Here is an 18,988-nt window from a genome sequence, read left to right on the forward strand (position 1 = left end):
GCACTTTCAACCCACTGGTTTTTGTGGGGCAGAGAGTCTCCCCCTTGTTACGCAGGCAGAGATGCGCTTCCTATTTCCCGTAGGGAAAATAATTTTTTTAAAAAAACCCTGTGGCTTGGGCTGGGCTGCCAGGCTGGTGGCAGAACTTCCATGCCCACGCCACCCATAAGGGCATATCCTCTGGCAGTGGATGGTGTGTACAAAATGAGAGGCTTTGCAGCCCCTGGGCAGGAGAGCTGCATCTCTCATTAGTGCCAGAGAGGCTGAGAAGGCATTGCATGTCTGCCAAAAAGTCTTTCTGGCAGCCTCACCTGTAGCAGAGATAAGAACATCAACTGTCTCTAGCCCCTAATTCTCCTTAAGCATTGCCAAATGAGGAACAGTACTGGCAGACTTTCTAAGCCGAAAGCAGGGAGGGAGGGTGGTAGAAAGATATCCGATCCATCCTCTGTGAGTGTGAGTGTAAGAGAGAGATGTTGATTCTTAGGGGTTTTGGAGAAGTGTCAAGAGAAATGCTAAAAGGGCAATCAGTTTGAGATTAAATTCCAAATGAAATTGGGTCTTCAGGGTAAGGAGACATGAAGAACTTTCAGCTGCAGGTTTCTAAAAATGAATGTTTAAAGGCAGCTCTTTAACTCATTAGTCCAGAGGGAGCAAAAGAGATAGGGTCCCAATGAGGGTCTTAGCTATTTAGCTCAGGCATAACAGAATAACAGAGTTGAAAGGGACTTTGGAGGTCTTCTAGTCCAACGCCCTGCTCAGGCAGGAAAACTAAGGATGCCAAAATCTGAGGAGGGCCTGGGAAAGGTGTCAGAATAACACTTAGAAGGGACCTGGGGGGTCCCTATACCATTTCAGAGAAATGGCTGTCTAGTCTTAAAAACCTTGAGTGATCGAGCACCCAGAACTTCTGGAGACAAGCAGTTCCACTGATTAATTGTTCTCACTTGTCAGGAAGTTTCTCCTTAATTTTAGGTTGCTTCTTTCTTTGTTCAGTTTCCATCCATTGTTTCTTGTTTTGCCTTCTGCTGCTTTGGAAAATACATCTCCCCCATTTCTTTATGGCAGCCCCTCAAAAGCCTGTTTTGTGACCTGCCTATCACACTCTTGGGCAAAGCACGTGAGCCATTTCCTCCTTTCATGAAAGTACATCTATAGTATGCAGATGCAGGTAATAAAGTTGAAAAAAGGTGAACAACATTCTTACAGAATTATAGATATGTTGAGGCCAGGTGTGACAAGGAGGGGCTGGGAGGGGAGGGGCTGGACGAGGTGCCCCTTGATATGAATGATGGTGAGTTGGCCATGCCCACCCAGTCACATGACCACCCAGCCACGCCTACCCAGCCAGTCATTAGGGCATAGAACCTGTTGTTAAATTATTTGAATCCCATCACTGAGTACTGCACTCTAACCACTACACTACTATGGCTCATTAATGTATGCTTTATTACAAGAAGCTATCTTAATAAACCATGGTTTAACCATGGCTTAACCTGTTTAACCACTGCTTTTGAGGTTGAACAGTATGATAAACCACACTCAACAAAAGTTAAATTGTTCCTCATGAAGAAAAGGAAGCAAAGAGAATTAGGCATAATTTAATCACAATAAACAGAAAGGTACAGTGAAATTCAAATGCAATATATACTCGCTCAACAGTTAAAAATGGGCTTATTTGCTATCAGCATTCCAGAAGTTCACGGTTTGCCTATCAACCCCAGCATCAGAAAGGACTGAGAGAACTGTTTAAGACAGTATTTCTTAACCTTAGCAACTTTAAGAGGTGTGGATTTCTGGGAGACATCTTAAAGTTGCTAAAGTAGAGAAACACTGGGTTAAGATCAGTGGTGGGTTTCAAAAAAATTTACTACCAGTTCTATGGGTGTGGCTTGGTGGGTGTGGCATGGCTTGGTGGGCGTGGCAGGGGAAGGATACTGTAAAATCTCCATTCCCACCCCACTCCAGGGGAAGGATAATGTAAAATCTCCATTCCCATTCCACTCCAGGGGAAGGTTACTGCAAAATCCCCATTTCCTCCCAATAAACTGGGAATTGGGAGGCAGAAAATAAATGGGGGTGGGACCAGTCAGAATTTTTACTACTGGTTCTCCAAACTACTCAAAATTTCTGCTACCGGTTCTCCAGAACTGGTCAGAACCTGCTGAAACCCACCTCTGGTTAAGATGACTGTGAGGCACTAGATGACCTAGTTCTGGTCTCTACAATTTTCCAAAGAGTACTCTTTTCCTAAGAGTAAACTCTGCTTGTTCTATAATATGAGGCAGAATAAGCAATTAAACATGAATTTCTATTAACTCACTGCACTTACCAAGTATATATCAATTTATCCATCATCATCTGACCAAACAACCATCTACTGTCAGCTTCAACATAATGCCTGCCTGATGCCATCTTAAAAAAACACATATAATTTCACACACACACAATTTCATTGATAGAAATTGCTGTTAATTTAGTGTGGTAGATCAAGAAATATAAGTCTGCTACCTCATTAATCAAGCTTACCTTGGCTGCCTGAGGTGTACAGGCAATATGCACTGTACTAGGTTTCACCCCATTTGCTTTAGGTCTTTTAAATAAAGCAAACCTACTTTTTCTTCTTCCTCTATCTCCATTTGGCAGGGAGCCATTATATCTGTGGAAAACAATGCAGGAAGAATTGAAGAGATGGGAGGATTATTAGGTGATAAAGGCTCTGAATTAATTTGTACATTTCCATAATGTTGCAGAACTAAATATTTTAGAAATAACTTTCTAAATATTTAATATATTATTGCAGTACACATGATACTTTTTAATGCCCATAAAAGAACACAAAGATTGTAAGAACACGTACCTCTAAAGAAAAAAATCAGGCAAACAACAAGCTACAGAATGTCAGAGGTTACTTCAGATGCATTTAAGAGCCAAGTAGGAAAATGATACAGCACTTTGTATTGCAGGATTGCAACTATATATTTTTTCCTATTTAGCAACCAAATTATAAAATATTTGCTAAAAACTTTGTCAGAAATAGATTGTTTTTGATGCACATCCAGTGATGTTACTGTAAAAAACCCTGGACCAATCAAAACTTTTATACTTTACATGAGTATTTTGTTAAATCTATTAAATATAAAGTTTTATGCATTCCTAAGACTTATCACAAACAGGTTCAGGTATATGAATGCAGAAATCAGATATTTGCCTAATGTAATAGGAATGCCATACCATTTTCAATTAGTTTTCATTCATTAGATATCCGGTATAATTTGTAGCATGGAGAAAATTAAGCCACTGTTTTATTTTAACTTTATTTTAAGAATAAACCATCTCCTGTGCTGACAAGTAGTTTAGCTACAATCTATTGTAATACTAATATACAAATGCTATGAATGCCATTCTAAAGTTAAGCCTTAAGGATTTCATGGGAGAAAAAAACCTGCACTCAAATTTTTCTTAGTGAAATTTGATGAAGCTTAGAAATGTTTGGCTGCATCACATCCAACTCAAAAGACTAGGTGGATATGATCTAACCTTGATGCCATTGATGCTAATGTTGGAACATTTCAGACTGATGGTAATGTCAATCTGAAATCAGGATGCTAAAACAAGCTGCACTGCAAGGAACTGCCATGTTTCAGAGAATCACATTGCAAGGCAACAAGGAAAACTAGAAAAAAACACTTTGGTTTGCAGGATTAACTAAAACTGCTCTTTTAGAAGTTCAGATGTCAGTGCCAGATACTTACCCCAACACAATCAGTTCACCATACTTCACTGGTGCTTTTGATGGATGATTTTCTTGATCAGGCGAAAACATGAGCCTAGTTAGATCCTTTTTCTCAAATTCCACTTCTCTAATCAAGAATCTTGGCACACTTTTGTCATTTCCTAAACAAAAAGAAAGAAATATGATGGAGAATGTCACATCTTAGAATCTGGTATTACGCGAACAAAATCCACAAGCTAATATGACCAATACAAATTTCAGCAGATTCCTTTTTTTTTTTAAATAGTTTTTATTAATAATAAAAAGAAAAAACAAAACCAACATAAATACATTGAAACAACATACAAAACAAACACACATCAATTCAGTCCAATGACTGACTCTTAGAAGATATTACAACGGTGGGTTATTTTTCATATTTCTATTTGTATCAATATCTACAGTCACCTATTTACTTAGTTATATATGTACATATATAGTTGACTCCTTATTTACTTCTATGCATTTCTATTGAATATTCGAAAATCATCTTTATATTCCTATTTTTGCCTCCAGCCAGCTGTACCATCTTTGCCATACTAAATAGTAATCAGTATCATCTTTCTCTTGTATTTCTTTTGTGAGCTTATCCAATTCTGCACATTCTGTAATCAGCAGAGATTCCTAAAGTATTTTGTTATCACTTGCTAGATACAGAGATCACACTATATAGCTATATAAAGCTGAAATGACAACCCTTCTTAATTTGCTTCAAGTGGCAGGGGATGGTTTGAATTAGTACACTGGGAGTCTATTCATTCAGCAACTTTCAAAGTTATGATGGTGCTGAGTGAAAGGATGTACAAATAAGAGTGTCAATTGATGGGAAAGATAGGAAGTGGTTATGCCCAATGGGAAATGCCTGCGGGTTGGCTCAGGGAGCCACATGTAAGAGAAGCTGGCCAATCCTGGCACTTTCCCATTGGGTGAAACCACTTCCTGCATTGCCTCTTTGCAAAGAGCCCCTGAACTAGGCTGGCTGGCCTTGTGGTGCAAAAAAAAAAAAAAAAAAGAGGGGTGGAAACCTGCTTTTAGTTCCCCCCCCCCATTTTCTCAGTGTAAAATCAGCCCCATATGGCCTAGGAATGTAGTGCATCTAAACATACAGGCTGTTGCAGCGCCCCTGTGGTCCTGTGTCAGAATTTGGGCATTTGGTAGCCCACCTATACTTATGACCATCTCTACTTTAGTCCCAGTCCCAGCCTCAAGCTATGGACCACAGCCAGCCAGTCCAGTGCCACAGTGCAAAGCCCCCTGCCACACGCTCCACAGACTCTGCTGCATCCAGCTGACCTTCACTGTGTTCTTCCTCCTCTCCTTTTCATTGGCTGGCCATGCCACTTCCATAATGTACCTGCTCTGCTTTCACCTCAGGTGCCTCTTGTTCATTTGTTCTTTTTCCTCATGGTCTCCATAGCTAACAATTACCATTACTGCCCAGTAGTGCAGTGAAAATAAGAGTGTCAGTCGATGGGAAAGACAGGAAGTGGTTATGCCCAATGGGAAATACCTGCGGGTTGGCTCAGGGAGCCACATGTAAGAGAACCTGAGCCAATCCTGGCACTTTCCCATTGGGTGAAACCACTTCCTGCATTGCCTCTTTGCAAAGAGCTCCTGAACTAGGCTGGCTGGCCTTGTGGTGCAAAAAAAAAAAAAAAAGTGATATGATCACACAATGCCTTGCTTTGTGACTGCTTAGCCACCAAAATTCTGATCTCAACTGTGGTTGTAAGTGGAGAACCGCCTGTATTTCAATGAATAAGTTTTAAAAAAACCCGGAAAATATGCCAATTTAAAAGCAAAAACAGTTTTTACTTCTTCTCAAATACTACAACATAGTTTTTCTTTTGTATTTACTGTCTACCAGCATTAACTCGACTGTGCAGGATAGAACATATAATAAACAAGCATTTATTCAGTATGCATTTTTCTGCTCTCATGTATTTAGAAGTAGTTCTTTAAATCACAACATTAAGTTTGAATAAGCATTTTTACTCTTTTGCTCTGAAACTAAAATCTGTGCACAATGAAAGCCTGGCAAGAGGAAGGCAGTCTTTTGACATAAATGCATACCATCGGATTCACATGTGCGGTCACAGATTTACACTCCACTTTTCCTCCGAAAGTTTTATAACTCAAAAGTCAGTCCAAGCTTGAATTATTACAATCTATTTTACTGGTGGTTCAAAGAGGAACATTTCAGCCACCTGTAAATTGTATTGTATATGACTTTCTATGTCCATGAAGAATCAGACACCCCCCCCCAATGTTTTAAAATCAGATCGTAACCATTTAACCATTAGAACAGTGGGTTAAAGACAGAGCTTTACAGTCTTACTGCTACATACCCTCAAAGTGGTGTGCCCTTAAAGTAAAGTAAGTAAGGTAAAGTCAACAATTTAGGATTGAGAGGATGACTACTGTCAAAATGGCTATGTCAAAATTGTTACAAAAGTGCCACCCAATTTCACAGTGGAATGGGGAAGTCAACTCACATTAATACCATACCAAGAAAAATGTCTCTAGACACCTTGCTTAGAAGTGCATGTACCAAATTAAAATCTTTATTATAATATCTGCATTTGTATATTTAGTACTATTAGATCTATGCCTTAAAGATTCCATTAACTAAGACTAGACTGAATCAGAATACCTTCTTAGTGAAATGATGAAAGACTGCTAAAAAGATGTTCTAAAACTTAATAAAACTAGTCGGCGACTTACAACCGTAATTGGGACCAGAATTTGTGTTGCTAATCAATGCAGTTGTAAAACATAACATTAAGTGACTGCATCTCGGTTGCCATCATTACTCCAGCCACATGATTCATTAAGTGGAAAGTGAAGCAAGTCCCAGAGTAAGGAGTATGGAGGTGCCATGGGGGAGGTCCTGGGAGGCCTGGTGCAGATAGGGAAGGGGGGTTGTTGCAGTGCAGTGCAAGTTCAGGGAAACCAGGAAAAGAGGGGGTGGGGTGTGTGCATGCATGTGAGTGCAGGGAGCTGGGAGAAAAATAAGCTGCAGCTCAGCGGATTCTTGGTGCACCGTGGTTCCAAGAAGTCCAAGCCACAGCACAGCAGAGCATGAAGCCCAGCCCAGCTGCACAAAAGGAATTTTTGCCACTCCAGAGCTGCAACACGCCAACAACTACTTTTTACCCTGTGCTGCTGGGCCAGGCTGGGGCTGGATTTTGGGTGCAAAGGAATTTGCACTGCATTGCAGTATGAAGCTCAGCCTCAGCTCGGTCCAGCAACATGGGTCACTTGGGAATCCCAGCTCAGTCCCTGATACATTCACCCTTGACATTCTGAACTCTGAGCCCCCTGCCACCCTACACTCTGCTGCTCCAGCTGACAAGGCAGGCCCAACCTCGCCCTTCACAACCAGTTATGGTTGTTTAACACTATTGTAACTTCAAATGGTTGATGAACAAATGGTTGTAAGACAAGGGCTACCTGTAGAGTAAAAAAAATTAGGATTATATAATTTGCCAGATCAGTTAAAGTTTTTTCTTGAGGCTACAAGAGAAATACTACTCACCAGATCATGTGTTAATCTCTCTGGAAGCACTTTCAATTATTATTTTAAATTTAGATAAATTTAGATTCTAAATTAATCCAAACATTTTAATAATATGTTGCATGCTACTGAAACTTTAAGGACTGGTTGATTTCCCTCAAAATGGTTTGCCGATAGTTTTGCAATTAAGGCTTTCTTTGCTTTGAGAACCCAAAAGGTAGGTATGCAAATATTTAAAAAATGTCCCATGGCTTATTTTGCTTACTAACTACATGCAAAGATGCTGAACATTACATAGTTTTGAAAAAATGGTAGTACTCATTAAAATCAAGCAGGAACAAAGAGCTTGGTTTCTGAATTCAGTAGACTTCAGGCAACATGAATGAGAGGCTGGGAAGGAATCTATTATAAATTTCCCCAATCTAGGGTCCCTCTAGGTATGCTGAGTTTCAAATCCCATCATTTTCAATCAGTGTGGTCTCAGCATTCTTAAGGGTGTCAGCCACTTCTACAAAAACAGAACTACCAAGAACACAAATAGTATACAATATACTCAGTTGGTAAGACAGCAAGCAGCATTGCTTTTCTCATTTATGCAAATTCCCTTGTTAAAAAGTTTACCTGGGTTTCAGACATCTTTTTTCTACCTGTACATAAACTACTCTGATCTATTCCTTATGGCCATTAAGAAAGGGACAAAAGTGTGCAAGCAATAGAACCTAATTTCCATAAGTTATACCTTGCTATTTCAAAGTAATCAGTATAAGAGCCTTATGCTAAGGCAATGGTTCAGGGAGCTTACAACCATATTAGTTATAATAAAACTTGTTCTAAATACATATTAAAATTGGCCTTAACTTCAGGAAAATAGGCAAGTGACTAGGACAAAAACTGTGTTTTAAGAAAAGCCATAGAACACTTTCCAATTATGAAAGAGCAACAGCTGATCCTCTTCTGAGGAAACCACACATCATCATATATATTATATGTGATGTTCTCAACTTCCCACACACAGATTTTCAGAATTGCACATATTTTTTGCACAGAAAGGCTATTTTAAATTTGTTAGCATGATATTATCATCTACCAGTAAAATTTATTTTTGTGTCAGAATAGTATGGCTAGGTACTATGCTTCAATTCCACCCCAGACCCCATTCCCAGAGTAACAATGTCTTTGAACAGTCATACATATTCAAGCCACTTCAGAGCTTTAACAAATAACAATTATTACCAAATGAGAGCAAATTACATAAGGCTATCTGTACAGCTTTCTCAAAGAAACGTAGACGTTCTTTTGGTTCCTGAGTCTATCAAATATAGCTAGATGTGTCTTGAAAGAAAGCACTTTTCCTTTATTGTATTTTCCCAGTATCTGAGCATGTGACAATAATAATGAGTTAGTCTAATCCTTTGACCAGCTGACTCATTAAAGCTGCATGTTGCATCTTGATATTATCCTTCAACTTATTTTCTTGAATAAATGTGAGTTCTTTATAATTCTACAGAATAATCCTCTTTTTCAAAATATATAAATAATTGGGACTGGAACCTCCATCACTAAGTGATGGCTTAGTTTGATTTTATCGCTTTTTTGCCATAGTCAGGACGTGGTTGTTAAATAACTCCAGCTTCCCCCACTGATTTGTCAGAAACCCGCCGGGAAGGTCATAAATAATGTTCATCTGACTCTGTGATGCTGCAACTATCATAAATGCATATTGATTGCAAAGTGCCCAAATTCTGATTTTATGACTGTGAAGATGCTGCAATGGTGGTGTGTTCGTAAGTCATTTTTTTCAGCGCTGGCATAGCTCTGAACAGTTGTTAAATGAATGGTCATACATCTAGAACTATCTGTATCATGTGAATGACATCCATATTGGTTAATTTATGGAGTTACCATTCAAAAAGCACCATTCTTTCCCTGATGTGCTATCAAATGTGTATTTGATCTTATGCATCACTAAATTTAGCCACATGCATTTCTATTTGGGAATCAATTTTACTAAAACAAGGGTTTTAATTTGCCCCTTGAAAATGATGGTTCAAATTTGAAATAATTTATTTGAAATAATTCATTTAGGTTTCCGAACAATCTCCTTCAAAATATAATGAAAACATCATACATCAACAACATGATAGAAAGAGTAGGCACAACTATATTTTTCTATTATTTTCCATTGTTTTTCCAAGCCATGGTTAAGGATAGGAAGCAAACCCCCTTCCTTTTGGTATCCTTTTGGTCTTTTTGATTATAGGGTTGGTCTTCTTGCCAGCTGTATTCCCTTTTCTTTGATATATATAGTTTTCTTTTAAATTCTTTTTTAACTGTGAGTCATCCAGCATCACTGGAGTTGGGTGGTCACGAAACTGAAATAATTGAATTAAAATTTGATTAAAAACATACTACCTCTGAGAAATAATAGTGGATGGGGTGGGGGAGCAAGACATATTGTGATGATTGGATTTGAGAAAGTTAGATGTTACAGTGGAGAGAAACTGAAAACAGAGCTGCATTTTAGTTTTGGGATAAAAGAAAAGTCAGGAAGTTGCCAATTTTCATGTCTTTTTTCTTCATAAATTATATGTATTTTCTAACAGATCTAACAATATGGATTTGGTGTGATACGATTTTTACCAACATTACAAGAAGAATCATACATTTCTTTAAGTAATATAGTCCTAAAGAATGTTTAAGAATGCATTTGAACTGTTCATTTAAAACAATCATGAAAAATTCTAAGTATTCAACTTAGCAATATACCAGTATTGTAGACAATAACTGGCTTCAGTTTAATTTTACTTATTTAGGCTGAATCCAGATTTTCTCAAAACTGGAAGTACTTCAAAATGCATTTCAGTTATTTGTTTTTAGAAAGGGTAGTGAAGGTATGTATCCAGGTCATTTTTATGCACTAAATTATTTCTAATTTCTCTGCTTTCTTTCATGATAATGCTATGCATATTAGAATCTATGTAAGACCTTATCTGCCTAAACTGTAGGTTCAAGGACAGTTCCACAATATTTTAATCAATTCTAATTTAATTTGTAATTTAAGAAAGGTGTTTTACACATTATACTTTTTCTTTATGGTGCAGTGGTTAGAATGTAGGCAAATTCAGGCTGTGGGCAGGCAAACTATGCCCACAGCCTGAATTTGATCCTGATGAAGCTTGAGGTTGCCTCAGACTTCCATCCTTCTGTGGTCAGTAAAAATGAGGACCTAGATTGTTAAGGACAATATGCTGTCATTGTAAACCTCCCAAGGAATGCTGTAATAGTACTATGGGGTGATATATAACTCTAAGTGCTATTGCTATTACATAAGCTATGCCTTAATATACAGTACTTTATAATGTATACACAAAATAATTGATACTGTGAGATTTTTGTTTTTTGCTACAATAGTTTTCCAACTTCTGCACATACATAAGCAAATATGATTACACAATTATTCAAAAATAATGGTCCTTTTGCTCCCATTACCCTAAAGGCACAATTATTAATCACATATCTCAATCTCATTTAAGATATTAACGCAACTCATATTTCAGAAATCAATGAGGAAATACATTTCAAACATTTTCTCAACTCCTATTTTCTGAACTCAACTCAAAGAAATCAATTCCAAGTTCTTTGGCAGTTCTCAGAAGTCCCCCCCCCCCTAAAAAAAGGATACAGCTGTAATTCTAGAAATTATTTAAAATTCATAATAATTTTAATGGGGTTTACTTGCCACCACTATTCAGTTTGTGGTTCCCCAAACTCGTTGGGAACGAGGCCTCACAAGCAGACGGTGAAACGCTCCATTTGTGAAGAGGTGTGTGCACATGTGAAACCATCCCCTCTCCCATCGCCATTTCTGCTGGTTCATGGAGCCAGAAAGGTGACTGCTGATTTAGAATACAAATTAGAAAGATAAAATCTGCTCCTGTGTTCATATATCTTTTACAATCAGTAATGCTCTTAATTTGTTCAGGATCATTGAGCAAATTACAGGAAAATTTCTTGTGCTGACTTCTTTGGCCCTTCCTATTATATTCCTGCTTATCCCATATATAAAGTATTCATATTGTGCCAGTGAAAAAATGGAGTGGAAGGGGAAGTCAAACATTTAAAAATAATAAAAAGGACAGAAAAAATTTACACAATCCTCAGGTATGTTCCAGGCAGCTCCAGTCAGTCTTTCTTTGTGTCTTTTTTACTTTAACCACTTGGCTTATACATGATGACTTGAAAAGAAGACCGGTCTGATTTATGCAAGCTGGATAAACACTTGGATGTTAGAAAATTTCACTTATCTGGATCAAAGGTAGCATCTTGCTTCCCTTCCTTAAAATTAATCTCAGACTCCAAAAACGAAAAGGAGGAAGCAGAGGGTGTAGAATACAAGTTTTCTAACGACATAGTAGCTTGTCAGGATTGGAGAGACTCTTCTATTTCCTTGTCAGTTTGTGTTATGTAATTGTACCAATACACACTACATGATTTAGCGTTTATTAGATAAACGAGCTTTCTTCACTTCCCACATCATCAGTGACTCTCTTATGCAGTAGATATTTTTTGAAAGGCAGAAGCACCTCTGGCAATTTGAATCAAAGAAATGTAAGATTCATCCATTTCAATAAATATACACACACCTACTGATCAGAAGCTATGTGTAATCCACACTTCATTACTGAAAAACACTTGACTTTAAGAAACTATCCTGACTGTTCCCTGTTTTGTGGGCTGAATGTTCAGTTTCTATACATATGATTCTGCACACAGAGGTAGTTAATGTGTGGAGAATGCAGAGTTGTTCAGTGAACTATAGTTCTAAAAAGAGATGTACTAGTTTGACCAGCTCAAGCTAAGGGGGAATAGCCAACACTTTAGAAGATTGATAAAGATACAGAAGAATCTTGTCACACTTGAACACATAGCCAACAAAATTCAATTCAGTAAGGTTTTACTGGAAATGCAAGGAAAATCAAATGCAGAGGGATGGAAAAAGTGGTACCTGGCTCAACAGCAGTAACTGTGAGAGGAATCTAGGAGTCTCTTAGTGAACAACATTTTGGATTCTCAAGGCAGTACATCGGAGAAGAGTAGAGTACAGAAGAGCAACAAAGTACAGAGAAGAGCAACAAAGATGATTAGAGGTCTGGAGGCTAAGATATGATAAACAGCTGCAGGAATTGTACGTCTAGTCTAACGAGGAGAAGGACTAAGCATGGCATGATAGCAATCTTCCAATCTTTGAGAGGCTGTCACAAAGAAGAGAGGACAACCTATTTTCCAAAGTACCTGAGGGTAAAATAAGAAGTAATGGATGGAAACTTTTATCAAAGAGAGATCCAACCTAGAACTAAGTAGAAATTTCCTGACAGTGAGAACAATTAATCAGAGGAACACCTTGCCTTCTAAAGTTGTGGGTGCTCCATCACTGGAAGTTTTTAAGAAGAAATTGGACAGCCATTTGTCTGGAATGGTATAGGCTCTCCTGTATGGGCAGGGGGTTGGACTAGAAGACCTTCAAGGTCCCTTCCAACTCTGTTATTCTGTATGACTGGGTTTCAGGTAATTCCAGCGCTAAACAGTGGTCTCCAAATTCAGAGGATTCAAAGCAGAATGTAGAGGAGATATTTTGAAAGTATATGAGGCTCAATCTTACAGTACACTTTAAAGTGTTATGCATCAAAATCATTACTTGGCATTGAATCAAGTATCAGGGGAGTAGAATTGTTGCTACTTCAGTAACCTTAGAAATTTATTGCTGATTCCTTTTGAAGCCTTGAGGAATCATTGTGTTTTTATCTAGAATAATTCTGAACTCCATGTCCTTTATTTTTCTTCTTGCCTTTTGTTCCAGTTCCATCCCATTAAATTTAAAGAATATATTAGAACCATTCAATAAGCTTTAGCCTTGGTCTCCAAGTCTGGTTCTGCCAGGTTTAACTACTATATCTGACCAGCTACATAAATATATAGTGAGGGCAGAAAAAATGGTGCTAATTTTAAGTATAAATGTAGTAAGAATAAGAATTCCACTAATTAGTTATCACTAATTCAGTAGTCAAAAGCCTTATCATCCTTCTCAAAATCCTCAATACTTTCCTAAGCAGTAGAACTAAATGATCTGTCTAATTCACAATGGAAGTAACTACAGGCAATTGATGTACCGTAGTTGATCAAAACAGTAGAGAAACAGATTAAAATAGATATATGACTTGATGTATTTGATCCAGATAGGACACCCACAGACAATAAAATAATGCTTTCAGAATGAACCGTTTGGAGACTTAGAAAGTTTGCACTCACCAGTGTAGCAACTGAAGAGCTGAATATATTCCATTTTAGAAATAATGTTAAGACATTTTACAACAATTCAAAAGCCAAGGAATTAAAACAGAAACAGCAGTGATTAAAACTGCTGGTACAAAACTTTCTCTCTGCCTGTTTTTAAGAAAATGTTTTATATAGAAACATTGTTCATTGCAAAACAAAACATGGACTGATTTATTTTTACCATTCCCTCTAAAATTCATGCAAATTTCCAAATCAAACAATTTCAAAAGATTGAGTCTTGTACTTTGAAAGTATGAGATCCTACTATTGCAGGTTTAAAAAAAAACAATTCCAATGTTCTTGAATGTTACAAAAGTTGAGCTTGTGACACGGAATGTCTTATGAACACAGAAAATATTTCAGAGGAGCACAATAGACCCGACTAATTTCATGAAGGTCAGTTCTATTGCCCTGTATGCTCCAAATACACTGCTTAAATCTACAGGAAGTTTTTACATGCCATCATCACACTATTATGTTCACATAGCAACTGAATGGCATGCTGTTCAGCTGTCATCAGAAGCAGGAATTAGTGAAGTTTTCCAAACAGACAAATCTGTGATCCCACTGCCAGAAAACTGAATCGAGCATGCCTCATTTTTAATATGCAGTAAAGAAAAAAACTTGAAGGACTATTTTTATTGACAGAACCTAAGATCACACTATGAATTTATCAGGAGAATGTAAGCCACTGTTCATTAACTTACTTTTGTAATATTTTGTAATGTTTGCAGGACTGCAAAGACTGTAAGAACATTGGAAATTATTTAAGTAAATAATATCTGAGGGGTGGTAAATTTGGGGGGACAGGTTTCCCAAAATGGAAAAGACTTCAGAAAAATACACATAAAAAAGTGAAAAGCAATCACAGCATACTCTGTAAGCTAATGCGCCTGCTCTAAAGTTAAATACAATTTTCGGAATTGTTGCCATATGACAAAAATGGATGCTGAGGTAATTAAAATTAATTACTATGAAAATAGGGTAAAATGTGCAAAGAAAGAAAGAAAATGTATGGGATAAAAATCTTAAGTGTAAAGCTTCAAAACTCAAAGAAAAAAAGAAGCAAAGGGGCACATTTTTGAAATTCTAGCAAAACTGGATGATGAATCAAACCACTGGGGGGGGGGGATATGTGCCAGAATATGATTTTGCCTAAGCACCAATATGTCTAGTGCTGACTCTGAATATATGAAAGGAGACAAATTGCGAACACTTACAGCAAGTGGACACGCAACTATTAGTAGTGATATCATCATAGAGTTATGATGACTGATTCTTTGACATTTAGAAGCAAAATCAAAAAGTTAAAATCAAAGCTACTCTGATTTTCCCTTTCAAAACTTTTAATTCCTCCCCCCTCAACCCCAAACTTTTTTTTTCCTGTAATGAAAGGAGAAGTCTTCCAAATTATTCTGAAGCTTCACCAAATTCCATAGAGGGCTTACTGGCCATCATCCAGGTCTTTTTGCTTTGAATTCTCTGCATGTACTTACTAGCTATCACCGTTTTATGTGCCGTACAATTATGAAATTAGATATCTAGAAGCATTTACTTTCTTGTTAGAGCAGCTTGAAAACTTCTTCAGGCTAGAGTCATTATGGTTTAGTATATAGCAAAAATCGGTTTGGGTTAATTTCCATTAGTGCCTTCAGTTCCAACAGACCTTGCAGTTAATGGCCCACCACTAAACTAGTTTAACCAGCATTTCCAGAAAACTAACTTACTTCATTTGCAGATACATATCAAGTACCAGTCTGACATGTTTTCTGTTTCAATGTTAGTCAATAAATGTACCATTATATGAGCAAAGTGAAGTTCCAGTACAAATGCTGTGGCTTCAGGGTAGTGGAAAATAAAGGTTCTCCTGTGAACCTCACCAGGGAGCGCCAGGCAAGCCAATCTACCTTGTGCAGCACAAATCCCCTTGTATTAACATAGCACTTGGAACACACAAGATACTTATGAATAACAGCACAGCATAGCTTATCCTTTGTCATAAGAGCCCCTATATTGCCAGTTGGCTGGCTCCCTTTTGCTGCCTAGTGTATGTCTCCAAGAGTGGAATTAAGGCTTATTGTCATCCAAACTAGATCTCAGTATGCTGAGCGTACATTGCCCAGGATAAGAGATTCCATTCAAAATGAATTGGATGATACATGACAGTTTTGTGTATCTTAGAAATTCTACATTCTTTTTTTTACTAAACATTAGCCTTCCCTTCCCCCCCCCACCATTTAATCATTAGAATATCAATTAGAACATCCAGTATTTAAGTAAACACTAGGAAATTTTAGGATTCAAAATTACTTTTGTCTTCTTCATATAAAAAGACAGGCACATAATTTTCTCATTCTTACCAACTTCATGGCACCGTAGGAAAATGAGAATAATCAAATTCAGTTGAAGTGAAGTAAAGAAAAAATAATAATAATAGGAGGCAAGTACGTAACTCTGCAAGCTTTCTTATTACCTGATACTTAATGTCTAAAATAATGTCTGCTATTCAGAACAAATGCCAAACTTGCTCCCAAGGATATATTCCTAGTCAAGGAATTTGACCATCCCAGATAAATAGCTGCCCATACTTTGTGTACTTAATTTAAATAAGTTATGTAGCTAACCATCTTTCATACATAAGCTGTAATAAAACTTTTAATCACAAAGGGCAGAAAAAAGTAACTGTAGAACAATAAGCAATACTGTGCACTGTAACAAATTTACAACAGACGTGCACCTCAGATGGGCTCAACTAACATTCTGGTATAAATTGGAGAAAAGCCAGTTCTTCATGGCCTTCTTGAAAGCCATGAGAGGTGGGGCCTTCTAGATTTCAGGGGCTGTTCCATAGAGAAGGCACCACACAACAAGGAAGACACAGACAACACACTGTTTAACAGAAGAGATGTAGAGCAAGTCTATCCTGTTGGGTCTGGTGGGACAAACACTGTCCAGAACCATCAGTTCTTGGCACCGCCTTTTGTCCAAAACTATGGAGAATAAATCCACAGTCTCTTCCCTCTGACATAAGTATTGGAAGACTATTATGTGTGACCATTGGACTCTTCCACATGACTAAGGGGAAGCTTCCCATAGTCGAGTTATAACTACTATTTCTTCAGCAGCATCATAAATTCAGCCATTGAATGAGTGGTCATTAAGCACAGACTGCTTGTATTAGCTTTCCCCTTTAATTATGGCTAATTATGGACATTATCTATAAAAATCATCAGGATCTGAGATAGCATTCTTCTGAATATTAGTTTATAGAAAAGGAAAAATTTCAGGAATGAGTAGCAGGTTTTATGACCTGTCAGAGGCTTCTCAGAAACAGGTGGACAGTTTGTTTGCAACAACAGGATGGATCCTGGAACAATGTAGCAGAGTAACGTATATTCTCATTTGGACTTGATCCATGCACCTTTTTTTTAGCACAACAGTATATCAGCAATATAACTGTGTGCTATCAAATCAATGTCCTTGATTTATGACAATCGAGACCAGAATTTCTGTTGTTAAGCGAGATGGCTGTTAAGTGAATCACGCCCAATTTTATTACTTTTTTTTTTCTGCCACAGCTGTTAAGCAAATCCCTGCAATTGTGTAGCGAATCATGCAGACATTAGCGAATCCAATTTCTCCTATTGACTGCTTGTCAGAATTAGGTTGGGAAGATTGAAGATGATGATTCACATCATTGCAGGATGCTGCAACTGTTGTAAATACATGCCGGTTGCCATTGCACCTGAATTCTGATCATGTGATTGTGAGATGCTACATTGGCTTTAAGTATGAGAACCAGTTTAGTCACTTTTTTTCAGTGCTGTTGTAACTTTGAATAGTCACTAAATTAATGGTTGTAAGCCAAGGACTACCTGTAGATAAGATTTTTGCCATGACAATCTATCTATCTTCCCGATCTTCCAATAGTTCACTCATTGCTACTGTGTACTGAGTCCATCCACTTGGCTGCTGCTTATTCTCTTTTCTTCTACCTTTCCCAGCATAAGAGCCTTCTCCAAAGAGATAAGCCTTTATATAAAGTATCAGAATTAGGATTATTTAAACTCGGTCATTTGTGTCTCGAGTGAGAACTCTGGATTGATTTGAGGATCTACTGGTACTTATTTGTTTCCCAAGTGTCAAACAACATTTATTTCCCCATTTCCCCCCTTCCCCAAAACTGATACCCATCCCTTAAAAAAGGAACATTTGTCACCCTTCCCCCATACTTTTAGATTGCTTGGATCAAGAGTTATCCTAAACAATGAAAATTAAATCAGCAGCTGAAATGAATATGATTAGCAATTTAAGGTATTTCAGCACAGATATGCTTACACAACATTGCTGGAAACCGATAGTTTGAGAAGAAAAATCATTTCAAGCCAATCTTTTCCACAGCCAACCTTAATAATCCGTGGGTGACATACAGCCAGAAATAAACTCTTTTCAATCCCCTTCTCCCCAGGTGCAAACTTAGAATTAAAAACAAAAGGTAACAGCCCTACCTGTAGGAAAATCCATTGGTATCTGGCTTGCATCCTTAACATGGCCCGCTCTATGCATTCAGCCTTATGAGAAATCCAAACAATTCACAAGACCAAAAGAGCACAAATGATCCCTGATTGTGCACTGCATAGGCTAATCATTCCCCACAATTCTATTTCCACCAGTTCTCTCCACCCACTTCTTCAGTATCTCAACAGAAAAGTTCCCCAGCAACTGCACAGAAGGAAAGGCCTACACACCACCTGCTTCAAGACTGTTCATTGGTATGAACTCCCACTCATTCCTGAAGCCTGGAGGCTTGTGCCTCTGGTTCCTTTTGCTACTAGCTTGCAAAGCATCCTTTGGAGCAAGATGAAGAAAGGTAGCACAGCTTTTAACATGAAGACAAAATTCTGATATCAATGTGTAATAGTATCCCAAATCAATAGACAGCTTCCAGGGTTAATGTTATATAATAAAGGTAAAGGTTCCCCTCGCACATATGTGCTAGTCGTTCCCAACTCTAGGGGGCAGTGCTCATCTCCGTTTCAAAGCCAAAGAGCCAGCTCTGTCCAAAGATGTCTCCGTGGTCATGTGGCTGGCATGACTAAACACCAAAGGCACACGGAACGCTGTTATTTTCCCACCAAAGGTGGTCCCAATTTTTCTACGTGCTTTCGAACTGCTAGGTTGGCAGAAGTTGAGACAAGTAATGGGAGGTCACCCCGTTATGCGGCACTAGGGATTCGAACCACTGAACTGCCGACCTTTCGATCGACAAGTTCAGCGTCTTAGCCACTGAGCCACTGTGTATATATATATAATATACAGTATATATATATATATATATATATATATATATATATATATATATA

General features: G+C 37.8%; 1 protein-coding gene across 3 annotated transcripts in view; it reads right to left on the reverse strand.

Moving 5' to 3' along the window:
• PELI1 (pellino E3 ubiquitin protein ligase 1) overlaps positions 1-18,988 on the reverse strand; it is a 76,442-nt gene that overhangs the window by 15,638 nt on the left and 41,816 nt on the right. For 2 of the 3 annotated variants that reach the window (XM_034432455.3, XM_087886541.1), the window contains 2 exons: positions 3,756-3,897; positions 2,530-2,659 (listed from right to left, as the gene is read on the reverse strand). In XM_034432455.3, coding sequence (XP_034288346.1) covers positions 2,530-2,659; positions 3,756-3,826 — 201 coding nt within the window. In that variant the 5' untranslated portion in view covers positions 3,827-3,897. Of the gene's footprint in view, positions 1-2,529; positions 2,660-3,755; positions 3,898-18,133; positions 18,155-18,988 lie in introns of those variants that run through there. The other variant, XM_034432454.3, reaches the window with a different exon arrangement.

Source organism: Pantherophis guttatus, chromosome 1 (genome assembly GCF_059756535.1).
Source record: "Pantherophis guttatus breed Tessera chromosome 1, ASM5975653v1, whole genome shotgun sequence".
Taxonomy (NCBI): Eukaryota; Metazoa; Chordata; class Lepidosauria; order Squamata; family Colubridae; genus Pantherophis; species Pantherophis guttatus.